The sequence below is a fragment of the Ochotona princeps genome, chromosome 2 (genome assembly GCF_030435755.1).
Source record: "Ochotona princeps isolate mOchPri1 chromosome 2, mOchPri1.hap1, whole genome shotgun sequence".
Classification (NCBI taxonomy): Eukaryota; Metazoa; Chordata; class Mammalia; order Lagomorpha; family Ochotonidae; genus Ochotona; species Ochotona princeps.
This window is the reverse complement of record NC_080833.1, coordinates 68,593,930-68,611,019: the sequence shown is the minus strand read 5'-3', so window position 1 is coordinate 68,611,019 and position 17,090 is coordinate 68,593,930. Positions and strand designations below refer to the sequence as shown.

At 36.0% G+C, this 17,090-nt stretch overlaps 1 protein-coding gene across 18 annotated transcripts in view; it reads right to left on the bottom strand.

Annotated features, from left to right (window-relative positions):
• Positions 1–1,619: 1,619 nt before the first annotated feature.
• ADGRL2 (adhesion G protein-coupled receptor L2) overlaps positions 1,620–17,090 on the bottom strand; it is a 653,944-nt gene continuing 638,473 nt past the window's right edge. For 7 of the 18 annotated variants that reach the window (XM_058658496.1, XM_058658506.1, XM_058658519.1 and 4 more), the window contains 6 exons: positions 14,490–14,581; positions 12,488–12,656; positions 9,481–9,609; positions 8,835–8,931; positions 6,733–6,861; positions 1,620–3,436 (listed from right to left, as the gene is read on the bottom strand). In XM_058658496.1, the coding sequence (XP_058514479.1) occupies positions 2,682–3,436; positions 6,733–6,861; positions 8,835–8,931; positions 9,481–9,609; positions 12,488–12,656; positions 14,490–14,581 (1,371 nt within the window). In that variant the 3' untranslated portion in view covers positions 1,620–2,681. Of the gene's footprint in view, positions 3,437–4,794; positions 4,838–6,422; positions 6,505–6,732; positions 6,862–8,834; positions 8,932–9,480; positions 9,610–12,487; positions 12,657–14,489; positions 14,582–17,090 lie in introns of all 18 variants that reach the window. The other 11 variants (XM_058658538.1, XM_058658524.1, XM_058658532.1 and 8 more) reach the window with 8 other exon arrangements.

Genomic DNA, 17,090 nt, shown 5'->3' with positions numbered 1-17,090 from the left:
AGCACTATCACCATGTGGTTTTGTAAGTTCACCACTGTGACTAGTGTAATCAAGGGGCGAAAACTGGTTGTACAGGTGCAAGCTAAGTAGAAAGCAAGCAGATAAGAAAATTACTCAACACTAAAAGACAGTCAACGGATGAATTTTAAGCCAAAGAAACCATCTGGTACTAAGATGGAATTTAAGGCTACACACACACACACACACACACACACACACACACGTACTTTAAACATTCCTTTAAAATGATTCTGCTTTTACTGGCATGGGATGACAGCTGACAATTTTGTTCCATGAGATCAAGATTCATAATAAATTACTTTTTCTAAAATTACCACTAACCACTTAGCTATCCCATCTTGTTTACATCATACTGGAATATGGAGAGCTGATACAAGAACGAAACAGAACTAACACAATCAAGGCTACTTTTTCTTTGCTCCTTTTAAACAATTCATTGCAGAACCAGCCCGAGCCTAGTTAGCTGGTGTGCGGCAAGCATGCAGCACACAGTACTGTATAGTTCCAGGCATTAAAAAAGCACAATATAGAAAATGAAAAGTTTGATTACAAATGCCCACAGTATTTTGTAGCTATCTCTTATCTACACACATGGACACATGCCTACACACAGACACGAGTACTTTCCTCAGGATTATTAACTCTGGACCTTAGATTTCTTACCAAGTTGTTAGGTAGGAACTACAGGTGAGTGTGCTGCCCTTCCATCTTTGTCTTACTGTTAAATGTATCACATATTTCACTATTTAGAGTTTACCTCACTGGATCACATTTAGATATAGGAATGAAAACTGTAACAATTCCCATTATTTTTTCAACTTTAACCAACATGACCAAGGGTACTGACACAAAACAGTGATTTCCAACTCAGTGCAAGTAATTCACAAAACCAGTAATCATTGGGAAAAAGTCTGATGTGGTTATTGAACTTGATATAAAATATTTCTACGACCATAAGTATTGTCACTCAGAGCTGTCTATAGGGATATTTACAATCCTCAAATAGCTAAAGCATGCCTTAGGAATTTCTATGAATGCTACGGAAAAATTAACTGTAAGATATCAGCTGCTTATGCTGTCTAAATCTGAACATATAATTTCCAATCCTTCTTTTTCAAAACATTTTTTCAATTCTATGCAAGGCTCCCAAGGTACTTTAAGAACCTTTTGCCTCAGCAGATTCTGTCTAATTTCATGAGTCCTGCATCGTTCATTTGAAGCCAAATATATTCTTTTCAGCACCAAGGATAAGCAGGCAAGTTATCTGAATTCTGTCACGTGTCCATGGTGGTAGTGGAGCCATCTGCCTCAGGGCGGGTCGGGATTGGGGCAGGACCCACGTGTTAAAGCCAACCAGCCATCATAAACAAAAGTGCACATGTGAACTACTTGAAAAAATTCACATTTATTTATTGTCAAACCGTGTTAAACTTTACAGTGGATATTAGTGATGGGCTCATTATTAACAGGTTTACACAAAGGGATGAAAAGAAAAGCAGAATTTTTGCTGAAACAATTTACACTTCATTAGAACTTTATCATAAAATAAATTAATTACTAAATATAGGCAGAAGGAATATGGAAGAGTAATATTTATGTTTTATTTTTTAAAAAAGAATAGGCACCTTTTGTTCACTAGAAAGTTTGTGAGAAGTGCCCCATGCCCTCTTTGCCCTCTGTTCCAGAATAAACAGTGGGTGACACACAACCTTTTCTAGATTTCACCACATTTGTGCAAGGCATAGCATGACTGGCTTCGTAGAGTTTTCTCCCCCTAAAACACGTTGTTTTGGCAATAAGAAATTTAAATGTGAGAAGAAGGACTAGTCAAAGCAGAACACCGTATACAGTGGAAAGTAAGTGAAAATGGGTAGAACTTACCATGACAAAGTGTAAGGAAAAACATTTTATAACATGTGCAACCAAAAGCTTTTCACAATAGTTTCTTCAAACTCTTTAAAATTATTTTAATGACAATTATATTTCAGTTGGACACAAAGGTATTTATTTTACCCTAGCAATAGAACAAAATATAATTTCTTTAGCCATTTTTCATGAGAATAGTTCATTGTACAGTTGAGGAAACGTATGAAATAAGGCCTGTGGCTTGATTGCTAGTGGTTAAACATGTTTTCAATCTTTGCCTTAATGTAAAAGATTTGCAGCGAACTGCAAACTGATGCAGAATATCTCTCCTGCTTTTCCAAGTCTTGTCAGGAACAATAAGGTACAGTAAATTTGTCCCACAGGATTTTAAAGCCTACGTCTTGTATATAATACAATGCAGGCCTACAAAAATGGTGCAGCCATATTTACAAATTTAGTTCACAAACTGCTGCAGTAAAATGGCTGGACAGTTTTGTTTTGCTTGTTTCACAATTTCTCTAAACAGCAGCAGAATCTTAAAATACCTGGTAGGCATCTCTTTTCTCTGTAACAAATAACTCATTTTAGTATACTCTGTGTATATACAAAGTTTTTGTCCGTTTTATAAAAATTCACAGAACTGCAAGGTTCAGTCACCTTTTTTTTTTTTTTTTTACACTGAAGAACCACAGGTCCACAAAGCCGTGTGTCTGAGGGAGCTGCGCGAGGCCACTGGAGTCTGTCTTTGCTTAGTTAATACTTGACTGCGGCCGTGGCATTTCTTAGCTGTACTATTAGAGGCTCGTCACCAGCTGCATCTGTCCTTCTCTAACGTCTCCTTCTGGGATACACCCTTCTTTGTTAATGGGGATTATGTAACCATCGCTATTGCCTCTGCTGATCTGGTAGCACATTTGAAGCTGATGGCCAGCTCCTAGATTTGGCATGCTTTTATAGTAAATGTCCTCGTTCTCACTCCTCCGGGAGGGAGAGAGGTCTTCTTCCATGTCGGGGCTGCTCTCCTGGTAGGGGGAGTCTCTGAGATTGGGCATGCTCGTGTACAGAGAGTCCCTGTTGGGGGACTGCAGATGGTCCTCGGCCTCTGCAGTCAGCTGGGACACGTAGCTGTCAGTGCCCTCTGGCTTCATCTTCTTCTGGGGTTGGTAGAGGAGGGAGTGAGTCCGCTGAGGGATGAGTGGCGCCTCGAGTTCCTTGTGATGGAGCTCCAGTCCTGGGTTGTCGCCATGCATCAGAGACGCGGCGTCTGCCACAATAGCATCATCTTCGCTGCTGCTGCCTCCGATCCCAGGTTTGACAGGGAGGGTGAGCTCGAGGTTGTGAGTCTTGCTGCTGCCCCGTAAGTTGTTGTGGACTAGTTCTGAAATGATCATTTTCTCAAAAGCAGTATCATTCAGATTTAGTCCACAGTCCACGACTTGCACACTGTCATTATAGTCCCCCTTGCGCAGTGAGTAGCTGTTGTTAAAATTACCATTTAGCGGTAGAGTATCCATGGCACTTGTATCCCTGGCATTGTTCAGTGAATGTCCTGCAACAGAAAACACCGAGTTACCGTTACTGCCTCAGCTCCTTGCTAAAGAAACTATATATTTTTTTGTACAAAACTGTTTAATGTCGTTCAGGACAAAGTTGTTTTTCAAAGCTAACACTTGGACATAGTGCCAGGCTCTCCCGTTCCCGCATTCCCAACTGGAAATAACTGTAACCCCTTAGGTAACAGGACAAAGTGATAAAACAAACAAAACAAATCCTATGTTTTCCAGGGGTGGAAAATGGCATACAGAATATTCCCTTATCATTTTGGGGAGACAGTAGTTATGAATTACTTTTTGGTCAAATCTCTGACATTCTTACAAACAAGACTTCACTCCATGCCCTTGCATAGTTAATGCAAAGCAATTCATTCGTGACATTTACATTTTAAAGTACAAGACTATGGTTTATAAAAAGAAAATTAACAGAATTTGTCCTAAACAACACTAAATTAAAACAGAATAAGCCACACATAGAACCAAAAGGCAAATGTACAACATAAACCCACAAAACTTGCAAGCAACTTTTTAAACAACATTCTAACATTTCCTTTGTCTGAAGATGGAGTGAAAAAAAGAATGGACAAATGGACAGATACAAAGAGCTCATGTTAAACAAAGACAGCCATCTCTCACACTGACAGGCCCAGGGCCCACGAGCACCAACCAACAACACGACAGACAGCGGGTGGGATGACTCACTTTGGACAACTCACATCATGTGTGTCTGCTCAGGCTATCTGGCCTAAGAGTAGCTGATATATAAAAGAAAGTAAAATGATTTATTGTAACATGATGAAGAATTTCTAAGCTTCTCAGCAACTTAGAGCAAGGGTTCAACAAATCAGATTGCCAGCAATAGCAGCCTTTTTGTTTTTCATTGAGTATTTCTTATCGATTTGATTAGTCTCTCTAATAGCAATGGCCCCAGGCGTGCCTGCAGCCCTGCAGTCGGCCTCAGTCACAGTGACAGCACGGAATGAACCAGCAGAGTCTACTGTACAAGACTGGCCCATTCACAACATGGGCATGGAGGTCAAACGCAGAAATGTTAGAGATTTCTTAAGTATGGCTCACAGAAAATTAAACCAAGAATAAATAGTAACTATGGAATGGGAGAAGGGTGTCAGCCTTGGCTGGTATATATATATATATTTTTTCTAAAGGAATGAAAGATTGGGTAAGTCTGCTGAAGACAGGAAAAAAAGGTTTAGGAGGGGAAAAAAAACATGGCAACATGCTATAGATTTAGAAAATTTATTTTCTACAGACACAAACATGTAAACTAAGACATCACAGTGCTTCTCAAGCAAATGACAAAAAAAAAAAAAGTCTGAGAAAAAAATTAAATGACCTGCACCATGGGACGTTAGGTTAGGTTATTCATTCTCAAAATCCTAGGGAAAAAAAACAAAACACTTGTCTATAGATAGGTCTGTTAAAAAAAAAAAGAAAAAAAGAAAATGAAATGATGTTATTGAAATGAAACTGACCACTGTGAGGCTGCTGCATTGTATGCAAGGCTTGGAGGAGTTTGGGAAAAACGAATTCTTGGGGAAAAAAATAGGAAATTTCCTTTTGAGTTGCCACTCCTTTTAAATCTGCAGATATCCTAGAAAACATCATTGCTGTCTGAAAAAGAGATCTCTGTCCTGCGTCATACAAACTGCATATGTAATAAATACCTGATCATTCTCGGGTTAATTAGCAGCAGATGTGAAAACTGGACTATCATTTAGAAACTGATTCAATCTCTGGATGTGAAAAATTGACAATTCATCTCATATTACACTCCATGTAAGACAAAGTGAAGTTATGGAGTGTTTATAAGGCTTCACTTAGCTTGAATGGCACAATTTCTTAGCATTTTATATAAAGTCATATATGTGCCACGATTATTTCTGAGTTTTATCACTAGAAAATACTTGACATTTTAAGTTAAAGGATAGCATGTTAGCATTTGGTTCCATCTCTTCAAACATTTTTTTGATCACGGCTTAATCAAAATGAGTACTGGATAGGATCCAAAAGGTGTTTCTAGGTTATCCTGCAGATTTAAGTCATCTTTTGACTGGTTTTGAAGAGGCATCTTTGCTGCTCAAGTTCAGGTAATTCACTTGAAGTCTTTCCATAGCCTGTAGCAAGATTACTGTGGGAATGCAGAAATGATAAGTCAATCATTAAGCATTCTGGCTGACAGTACTTCAGGTTTTAGACAGCAAATTATTTCAGCATCGCATATACTTAGTAAGGACAGCATTTGCTACAGACCTCGATTACCGAGAAAAAGCAGTACAGATGGGTGTACTGTTAGAATTTGGTAACATTTTAGTTGCAAATTGTGAACCACTTGCCCGCTGAGTCTACTTCATGACTGCTAGTTATATTTTAATTGTGCCCGTTAAAAATCATGCTGAAAAAATTTACATTTGATAGGCAAAGTTAAGTTTTACTCCCATACTTGTCTCTCTGTAGGTTGCTAGAGGAGAGCATAAGGAAAGTAAGAAAACAAGAGAATGAAAAGAGAAGCTGCAGTTACGTTAAAAAAGGACTTTAAGAAAAAATAACCGGAAACAAAGTTTTATGTTTAATTTGGTGGCAAACATTAATAATAGAAAAAATTATATGCTAGCAGTAATTTTGTAACAGCATTTACCAAAATCTTGAAAAGCCTGTTACTATATGCTATTTTTTAAATACGCTATTAGAAAACACAGTAAACAGGATGGGTTAGTGACCATTTTGCCCCCACCCCCAATGAAAAACTATAAGCAAAAATTAACATTAACTTTATTCTCAAGTTTCTCAATAAAGAATAACTACCATAAAGCTGCACTATACTATAGTTTGGTCATAATGAGAACGAGGGACAGTTTTCTCTACACCTAGGCATCCAGATTATCATTAGCTAATTCATTCCAAAAGAAAATTTCGTCAGCAAGCTTTAGAGTCAACTGAACAGATATTATATAGATAGGATACCTCTAAATGATATAAATCTTGAAGATGGGCTCTCGGACCATGTGATGTCAGTCCTGTAATAATATATTAAGATTTATGCCACCTGTGTTAAAAACATGGATCATTACTGTAAATACTATCATGGCTGAGTTTTTACTATAATATAGTGCAGTTTTAGAAGCCTGGCATGGGAAACATCAAATTTCCTTTAAGTGAGAATTTAAGGATGTAATAATAAATATATGGCAATTTGACTCTTAGAAACTGGGTAAAGAACAGAGATCTGTTTAGCTGCAGAGAAGGGAAGCTGTATTTGTGAGTATAAGCACACCTGGTGAGTTAAATGCAGGAGCTGAAGGGGCGTTACATACAACTGTTTCAGCGAGCAATGTGTTATAGGGGTTGTTAGTGCCGTGGGGTCGAAGAAGAGGGTTTGTTAGTAGGTAATTGCCAGTCATTCCTAAAGCAAAAAACAAAACAAAAAATAAAACAAACAAACAAACAGAAAAACACATCAGTTCTCTCATATTAGTTTTACAATTGCAGTAAAGTTTTTTTTGTTGTTGTTGTTGTCATTTTGGTATTCATCGAGGGTAGTGGACCAGTTGGCAATAGAAAATGTGTTGAAATTTTCTGACGGTATTTGAACGACTAATTTGAAGGAGAAAGGGGAGAAGGAAGTTAAATTTCAGTAATTCACAGGTGCTTTGCAAGTCCCCCAAGTAAACACCTGCTAAGATGACATTTACTAATTTATACAGAATCACTGTTAAACAAAAATGGCAATTAAATGCATTGAGAGCAACATTATATTTCAAGATGTTACTGCATAATATTAAAAACAATCATTGAAGCCCAGAAGAGGCTTCTAAAACTTTCAGAATTTACAGGTGTGGGATTATCCCTCATGAAAACATCTGTGTTAATATCAACTTTGAAACAAGCAGGAGAAAACACAACTTTCATGAACAGATAAAAAGTACGACACATTGCAAAAAGCTTCTTAGTAAATGCAAAAGCACACATGCCAAGGAAAAAACCTGCGTGTAATGAAATATCAGACATTCACAAATTCTACATAATAAGAATTTTTATTCTGTAATCTTATTTGCCAGGTTTCAAAAGTGAATCACTGAGCAATTCATTTACTTTTTCATACACATTTTTACAGAATTAGGTAAAATATCCAAGCCATGTAAACACACATTTCACTCATTCTAACTGACAAAGTACAAACCTTTCAATACTTATCAATTTTGTTTGGCATTAGTCATGTAGCAACTAAAATGTTGAAAATTCAGTTTGGTTTTTACGCTACACACACTCTGTTTTCATTATAAGACAGTTTATCACAACAATCTTGACAAACGAAGATGTCTAACATTTCATTACAATCAATTCTATTTTAGGCTATGTTATAAATCAGAACATCAGAACTAAAAATACTAGATCAACTACCTTTCCAAGACATATAATTATTTCAGACTAAATGACAATTTCCTTGTGTACATGGACTCAGGCTCTTACCCTGTTCAATTGTTTTACATCCCAGTAAATGCTACATGAGAATTATATGAATTTATAGGATAACTTCAAAATTGTTATTACAAATAGAAACAATATGAAATATTATGGGGGACAGCACTGTGGTGGGCAAGTAAAGCCATCCCCTGGAGCACCAGCATCCCATCTAGGTGTTGTCTCCTGGCCTGACCCTTTGCTAATGTCACCAGAAAGCAACGAAGGTGGCCCAAGCACAAGGGGCCTTGCATTAGGTTGGAGACCTGGAATTAGCTCCTGACTCTTCGTTTTGGACTGGCTCATCTGTAGCCTTTGCAGCCATATGGGGCATGGATCAGTGGATGGAAGATCTCTAGCTCTCTCTCGCTCTGTAAAACACCACCTTTCAAGCAAAATAAATCAATAAATACATCTTTCAAAAATTATAAACTTTCCATCCATTTTAATTTCGTTTGTATACTACGTTTTTGGCATTTACTTTTTATTTTTGAAAAAAAAATTTTAAAACTAATTTTCATTACAAAATTGTTTTTGTGAGTAGATGGTTATTTTAGTTATTGTTAATGTTTTAAGAAGAAAGCGTTCATGAATATCTTGGTTAGAAAGAATAATTAGTACTCAATGGGAAAACATTTTAATCAGTGGCAAAGTATATTTTTCAAGAATCACTTTCTTCCAGCCTTACTCTGTTCATGTGGAATTTAAAGTTACTTTTTTGTATTAAATTGCTGAGTAATTGGAAGTTATATGTGTTTTTAATAAGTGATGCTACAAATGGACTCAACAGGTTTAGGAAGCTGTGATGTAAACCCTTCAGAGACAAGTTCAGCATTTTCTCTAGAAAGATTACTTGTAAATTGGAAAAAAATTACAAGATTTCTACTGTAAACTCAAATTTTCCTAAAAACTGACCTTGATTAAGTGTTGAAGTGCTATTGATGTCACCTGAGATAAAAGAAGATTCAGACTGTTTTCTCACAGTGTCATTCCACATCCTTCTTATACGACTCTATTAATATAAAATAGCAAGACAGATAGGTTACGTTAGTTTCTCCCCGGCTTACCTTCTTTAAAGACACAAAAAGATTTACCCGGAGCCATTTGTGTGGTATTATCTGTTGGCCTTTTACTGGACGTATGTTGTTCCTGGTCTACAACTAGGGAAGTCTACACTGCCTTGTTGCTTCTCAAGGAGTATTTAATCTTTAACTATCAAACACATGTCACTTTATTGCCTTTTTTTTTTTTAACAGTGATGGTAACTGATTACTCAAATGTTTACTGGGTGTTCACCATGAGTCTCCGTTCTATTACCTTGGGATCTATAAAAGAATGATCTCATTTAAAAAAAAAAAAAAAAAAAAACCTCTCCTCAAAAAATTTCATTTAAATATTAGATGTGGAGAAATAGTCAAGAAGTTAACTATTACTAAAAACCCAAGTATTTACTATCTAGATCACTAGCGCGAGGAAACAATGAGTGCATATGCAGAGAACATGTCTCAGTAGGTTTTCTATAAATAAGCTTAATTAAGGATGCTGTCAAGGTCTTCGTTACCTGTGTGCCAGAGGAATAGCGAGCACTGGTTCTGGTGGTTGACGCTTTCACCGAACTGTGGGGGCTCTCGGTTGGGAGGCCACCACAGCAATACGAGTGTCTGAAGCACTTGCCATATTCTTTTCGCACCTGCATTGAATAATCATGAGACCGAGGGATTAATATGAATATACTTGCTTCTGTTCCATTCCTTCCCTCCCTAATTAAATGAACAGTGAAGACAACCGAGAAGAATTAAAGTTCCGCTAAGACTTACTCATGGAGAAAACAAATTGAACTTGCAAAATCGAGTTCAATTGAAATTCCTGAAATATTAATAAAAAAAGTTGGTACACTAGACTGGCTAGTAGTACCTGGAAAAGAATGTAACATGGGAAATCTTTCTATTCTGTTATTATAAAATTGCTAGCAATTCATTAAAAATATTATCTTTAAAACTGTATTAGTATGTTAAGTCTACATACCTGCTTACTCCAATTCTGTTTTGAACTTAAAAAACAAAAAACAAAACAAACAAACAAAAATAAAAAAACCCGTCTCTCTTGTTTAACTACATTTAACCACTCCATAATTCAGTCATTTTGGTTTTATATGCTACATGTTCTCTAGGTAGGTTCATACATAAACCTCTTTAACAGGATTGCATAGTTTTGAGGGTAACCTCTTTATAAGAACAAGACTACTTTGGCACATGAATAAAGAAAAAGAAGTGCTTTGATATTTTGCCAATAATTAAGATGGAATGTTTTCTTCATTTCCCTATGTATCTAGCTTTAACATTTAGTATAGTGTCTAAAATGTCTGCTCTCTTCATTAACACACAAGGGAACTATTTATGCAATTTCCATTCACATTAATGAGCTACCCATGTAATTTCCCCTTTCCCCTGAAGCTTGGATATGTGAATAGATAGAAAAGTTGCTAGGTCTAAAAGAAAGTTTAAATCCTAAAATGCAAAGTCTGAACAATGGCTTAATACAGGCTCCGGCTGGAGCTGGTGCAGGACCAGGAGGGGCAGAGGGTGCTGGCTCTGACACACAGCTATACTGGGACACAACCATGTCTCGCTGTGAACTGCAGCCAGGCTCGAAATTAGTAGGGCTGTATATGAAAATACTTTTAGTAGGGTACAAACACACAAAGGACTTTACTTTGTCCTGCCCTCACAATTCCATGCTTAGCATTTGCCTAAAGCACAAGAGCTTCACACTTATTCGATACAAAATCAGAAAATTAAAGTCACTAGGTGGCTTTTTAAATCTAAGTGCACCTGTATTTTCATTTGCTAGCTTTATTTAATTACACCTATTAGACAAGTAACAGTGGGGATGAGATTTCAAGCACTGTCTTGACATTAAATATACTCATTGAAGTACAAAGAATCAATTTTAAATGAACCATTTTATACCATATGTTTAAGAATCTATCCTGGAGCCCAGCATGGTGGCCTAAGTGGCTAAAGTCCTCGCCTTGAACGCATTGGGGTCCCATATGGGCACCAGTTCTAATCCTGGCAGCCCCACTTCCCATCCAGCTCCCTGCTTGTGGCCTGGGAAAGCAGTTGAGGACGGCCCAAAGCCTTGGGCTGCACCCGTGTGGGAGACCTGGAGGAAGTTCCTGGCTCCTGGCTTCGGATCGGTGCAGCACCAGCCACTGCTTTCACTTGGGTGAATTATCAGATGGAAGAGTTTTCTGTCTCTCCTCTCTGTATATATCAGACTTTGCAATAAAAATAAGTAAATCTTTTTTTAAAAAAATCTATCCTGAAAGCACCCAAAAACATATTACCCAGGACTAAACAGAACATATTCAAAACGAGTGTACAACAGTTAAAAAATGTAATTATCAATTTAATCAATTTTATAGCATGGTAAAATCTCTATTCAATTAATACCCTAAACTGTGAGGAAATAATGACTACACCAATTTCTACCAAGTTTATGATTAATGGTTGGTACAATGGCACAGAAATTATTAATCTCCGATCCAATGCTGGTATGCAGAATGCCCATCTATGTAGGAAATATATAACCACTAAAGTAGTTGCTATAATTATCCTTGAACGTGTTTAGAAAGTTAAAGTTCAGATACCTCACAAAAATTTCTACACATTTAATGGCTATTAACTGCTCTGAAATGCTGTATAACCAAGACAATGGCAATCAAAATAGTATTTTATCCAAATAATACCCTCGGGTGTTGGTTTTGCCTAATGCCTATATTGCTGTGAATGTACATTATCTATCAGTATTGCATTTTCCCCTGTCATTATCTCAAAATTATAGCTTATTCAAAACTGATGGAAGTAACAACACTATCATCTTGTCAGGACTGAAAACATAATAGTTTTCACTTTCACAATTCTATTTCTATGTTCAATTTAGTGACCAACTAGTAATAACAGAATAAAAGACTACATTAGATATGCAGGCAGGGAAAGGATGATATCTTGTGAAAGGTCTGGAAATTTTCAACTTAAATGCCAGCTAAGTGATTCTGTTAGGTTTTTGTCTTACTACAGATTCAACTTTTCCATCTTCAAAATTAAATTCTGAAGCATTTTTGCTGACTTCACGTAAAAAAATCAGGACAAAAATAGTAAAATGTAAATTATTCCTCTTTAAATCTTTCAAAATTACTAAAAATCAATGTTGATTTTTATATGTGGTATCTTCACAATTAAAATCACTTAATATTTTATTCAGTGTTATTTTGCATCATTGTCTTACCTTTTAGCAAACAAAGAATTTAACCTTGCATATCCTTTGCATGAAGCATTTTTCAGAACCTACCAGCAAAAAAATTTTACCATAGTATCTAGCTTGTAACATCCCGAGTGAAAGGATGAGTTATAATGGCATGCTTGCGCTAACGTTGTCTACAGTGGTGTCACCATTCGTTCATAGCGTAAAATACGATGTTAATATGCCATTGTAGCTTAAACTCTTTATTATTTTCAAGTCAAAGTTCAAATAAACGGAGTTCCTCCGTGTTTGCATTCACTTACTTTCTTTTGGAGAGCACAGTGAAAGATGAAAATGAACACTCCCTGGAAGGCATTAAAGATCGTGAAGAGATATGCCATCGCAATAGTCTCCTCATTAATAAAAAGCAACCCAAATGACCAGGTTAGGCCAAGAAGACACAGAAGAGCGAAAGCGCCAAGCACCCAAGACCTGAAAAGACAAAGTGAATTTTTGTAACAGGTTCAATGAGGCAGATACACACATTATGCTTATATTTTAACATATCAGTAGTAGATGTTGACTTTCTCTACGTTCACATTCAAATTCAACAGCATTATGGCTTTAACCTTTCACTGATTAAGAAAGAACAATAGCATTTAGTACTGCAGTCTCCAGTGAAAACAGCAACAGCAGGTATGACCTTTCCTTACATCAGAATGAACAAGGTACCAACACTAAATTAAAATGCAAAGTATAAAATATCCCCCATAACTTTATTGCCTTTATATTCATTTGGGTAAGAAAAATTACGTAGTCCTTAATTAGTTTACTTCTATATTTTTATTCCTGTGGTGCACTCATGACACAAAATAATGTGACACATACAGAAAGGTTAAATGGCAGATAATCACTTAACACCTCAACTTCAGATTCTAAGAGACTAGTCTTGGGTGAGCCTAAGGTTATATAACTAAAGTATGAAGAAGCCTTGCTGAAATGGGACAAAACATGAAAACAACTTCAAAATAAAATAATTCTGGAGAGATTTCATCATGAATAGCTTAAGAAAAAAAGAACTGTAGAAAATAGGACGGAATGAGAGGGGTTTAAAGTCAGTGCATTCCATGTCTAACTAATGATCTTACTTGATAAATGGCTTATTATCTTCATAGCTAGAAAGCATTATAAGCAGAAAAGAGAAACAAAATTATTAGACAGAATTAAAACAGAAAGTAATAAGAAAGCATTTATATATTTTATAAATTAGTCAAAATTAAGAACGTCAAAATGCAGAGGCAAGCAATTAAAAAATAAAGGCATATTATAGTTTTAAAATATCACAGCAAACCAGATATCCCAAAATAATTATAAAAATTAAAGGCAATTAATGACATTGACGGATTTATAAAAAATATAAATCATGCCATAAATTTGTTAATGTAGGGTTCTGCCTTACCCAGGTAAGTCCGTATTATAGTAGCCATCACAAACACGGTAATTACTGGTGTGGATGAGAAGACAGAGGAAAAGGAAGAAGAGAGATGCTAAAGATTATCTCTCTCTCTCTCACCATGCAACATGCAATGAAGCTGACACTAACCTATCTAAAACATCTAATTTTTAAAAAATTATCGTTACTATAGATCTGCCATTTTTTACATTAAAAATAGTACTATTTTTGCAATTTCATCATCATCTTGAATACTTCTTCAAATTTCAAACTGAGACTCACATTTATAAATTACTCTATAAAATACTCTATAAATGTTTCCTTAAGATGACTTAATGAACCAACAGCTATCAATTTTTGGTTAATGAGATAGCATTTTTTCTCATGGATGGAATATTGCAGTTCTTATTCAACATTTGAGAAAAAGTAAACATTTAATTAGGGTGAAAACAACAGATAATCTTCAAGTTAACGACAGTAATAAAGCCAATAGAGGATTAGGAGTAGAAAATGCTTAGAATCCTTAAATCAAAATGTCATTTAACAAAGCAAACTTAATGTAATCACATCAGACATGCAAACAAGGAAACATCATTTTGAACTATATTTAAGTTAAAATAAAAATTGCTACAGTGAAATGGAATTTCCATGAAGTCACTGAAACAATTTCTCTGCTCTATATCCAGGCAGAAATCATTTTCTAGTTTTGGACCAAGGTCTATGATGATAAGAGTGAGCTTCAATTTCAGTCAGTTCAAATTTCATTCTTAATAGTTTTTACAGTTGGCAGAAGGCAGAAATCCCTGTGTTCCCAGTGGAGAGTCTCTTTTACTTAGCTTGTCAAGTGTCAACACCAAAATACAAATACTTACTTAATGTTTTCCAACCTGCTAGAATCTGGTTTCAAGGTATTTGAATGCTTCACCATTTTGCACAAAGTGATCACCAGGAAGATGATATTTAACTGTTATAACAAATAAACAAAAAATTAAGTGGCTTTAAACCAAGTAAAAAGAAGTGTGTTTATGTAAAAAAATTTTAACGAGTTAATGATTTTAAATATCAATTGATGCAAGCAGAGTTTGATTCACTTTTAGTTTAAGGATGTAAACATCAAGTTGAGTCCATATAAAAAAAATACTCTGGCTATGTAGGATCAATTCTTTAATAGATCATTTGACATGAAACTGCAACCTCATTAAGTCAGTATCATGTGGTAATGATTAAATAAATTAAACACCTAAATTAGTTTTCTTAGCTAGATGTCCTCCAGGGCCTAAAAGCCATCTGATAGAAACACTTAAGTGAATTATTTAGAAAGGGACATTTATATCATGCAACCTCTCAAGGAAGAATTACTTGGTTTAAAACTATGAGATTTGGTTAATTTTGACTCATCAAATGAAGACAGAAAACTTGGCAAAATCAACTTACAAGAAAACTGAGAGGATCAAACGAAGTAAAATGTTTATTTTGCATATAACTGTAGGCACATACAGACACATACAAATACATATGTATAGCCGCTACTGCAAAAAGTCATCAGCACTTTAACATCCACATTGTACGGAAGTAGGTAGTTGCTCACTAAATGCTATTTTAGGTCCTTCTAAACATTCAGCTGTGAAAAGAATCTTGCTGCAAACAAACACAAACTGGGAAAGATGGGATCTGGCACAAACAGTATACTGGTCTGGGGTTCCAAGTGGTCAACATGAGTAACATCGGAACACCTTGTGTCTGGACCGATCACAGGCATCTACTTCCTCTCACACCTGGCGGAATGCTGGAGCCTGGGAAGCAGTTCTATTTTCATGCTTTAAATACAGAACTAAACTAGACTGTTCCTGGATTTGGGATACTGTATTTCTTTAGGATTATTGCACTAAAAAAGACAAAAGGAATGGTATTTTGTGAGATCTGCATGACTCAGAACACCAGACAAAGTGACAAGTTCAGGAAAGGATCTATTTTTTGCCATTATATGTGAGGAAGAATTTAATTTCTTGGAGGCAGATAATCAATATAGCTATGTTACAGTAAAAGGATCAATACCACATGACAGAAGGACATTGTTTTATTTATTCATCACTACTTCAGATTTAATAATTAGAAAAACTAAACAGAAATAAACATTCCAATACCTTCCCAATGATGAGTTTTTAGCAACAGCTTTAATCTATGCTCTGCATCATTTTGTGTACTAGGACTTGTATTTAAAATTTTATTATTTATGTATTCTCAAGGGACAAAAGGAGATCAATGATCATAACTTGTACATGTTAGCAGATAGCATTCTTTCTTTCATATTAATTGTCTGGAGACAAGCAGCTATGATTTGAAACATATTTAAAAGTTAAATTTGTAAAAATCCTCATCTACAGAAAAACAAAATTAAGCTGTAGAAACATTTTCTGGCTTTATCTTCTGAAGATTATTCTAGGTGGTCATGATATTAACAGCATTTCCAGAATTTTACAGTGATGCAAGGGCTCGTCAAAGACCTTGTGGAGAATGTGTACCATAAAAATTATCATAGACTTCAAAATCTTTTCGCACCAAAACAAGCTTTTACACAGACACACAGATTTAGTTTAAAGGGCAAAAGTAACACACTTACATATAGGGATAGAGGGGAAGAAATCTCTCCTAAGTTGGTTCACTCCTCATAATAACAGGATTTGGGCTAGCACAAAGCCAGAGATCAGGAACAGGAGCTACAAGGAGGTCTCCTCTGTATGCGACCCAGGCCCAGGTAGTGAACCAGTACAATTATCTCGCAGAATGCACATGCCAGGGAGCTGGAGAAACACACCAGGGTCTTGAACCCATGCACTCTGACGGGGGGGACGATATCCCGACTAGATTCCTAATCACAAACCTCATCGTTTAATTAATTCCATTATCCAGGAACATTTTGAAGCCCTCCATGTTTCATTAAAAAAAAAAAATGTACCAACCTCCCTGTTGCACAGAGAGGTACACTTATAGCATTCTGAGTAAGAAAGACACAATTTTTATCGATTTGAGAAATTAGGGAGATTAACAATTTCCTAAAGGCCATAGGGCCATAATTCAGCATTCACTGCTTTCCAAATATGTCAGTTACTCCATCATCATTTCCTTGGACATAACACTACTGGAAGTACATTTCAGAACAGTAAAAATTAAGTATCCAAACTGTATCAAGCTATGAAAAAGTAAGTAAGAATGTAAAAATGGTTATTTAAAATATGGTAGTCTAAGAAGAAAAGTGCAATTATCTTGGTAGGGTATATCATATTTTTCAGTGGATACAATCCGAGGAAGAAGAAATAATTTAGGGATGAAAATACTGGAGCAAGTACTGTGACACAGCATGGTAAGTCACCACCTACATGGGGTGGCACACCACATGGCTGTCACCACCTACATGGGGTGGCACACCACATGGCTGTCACCACCTACATGGGGTGGCACACCACATGGCTGTC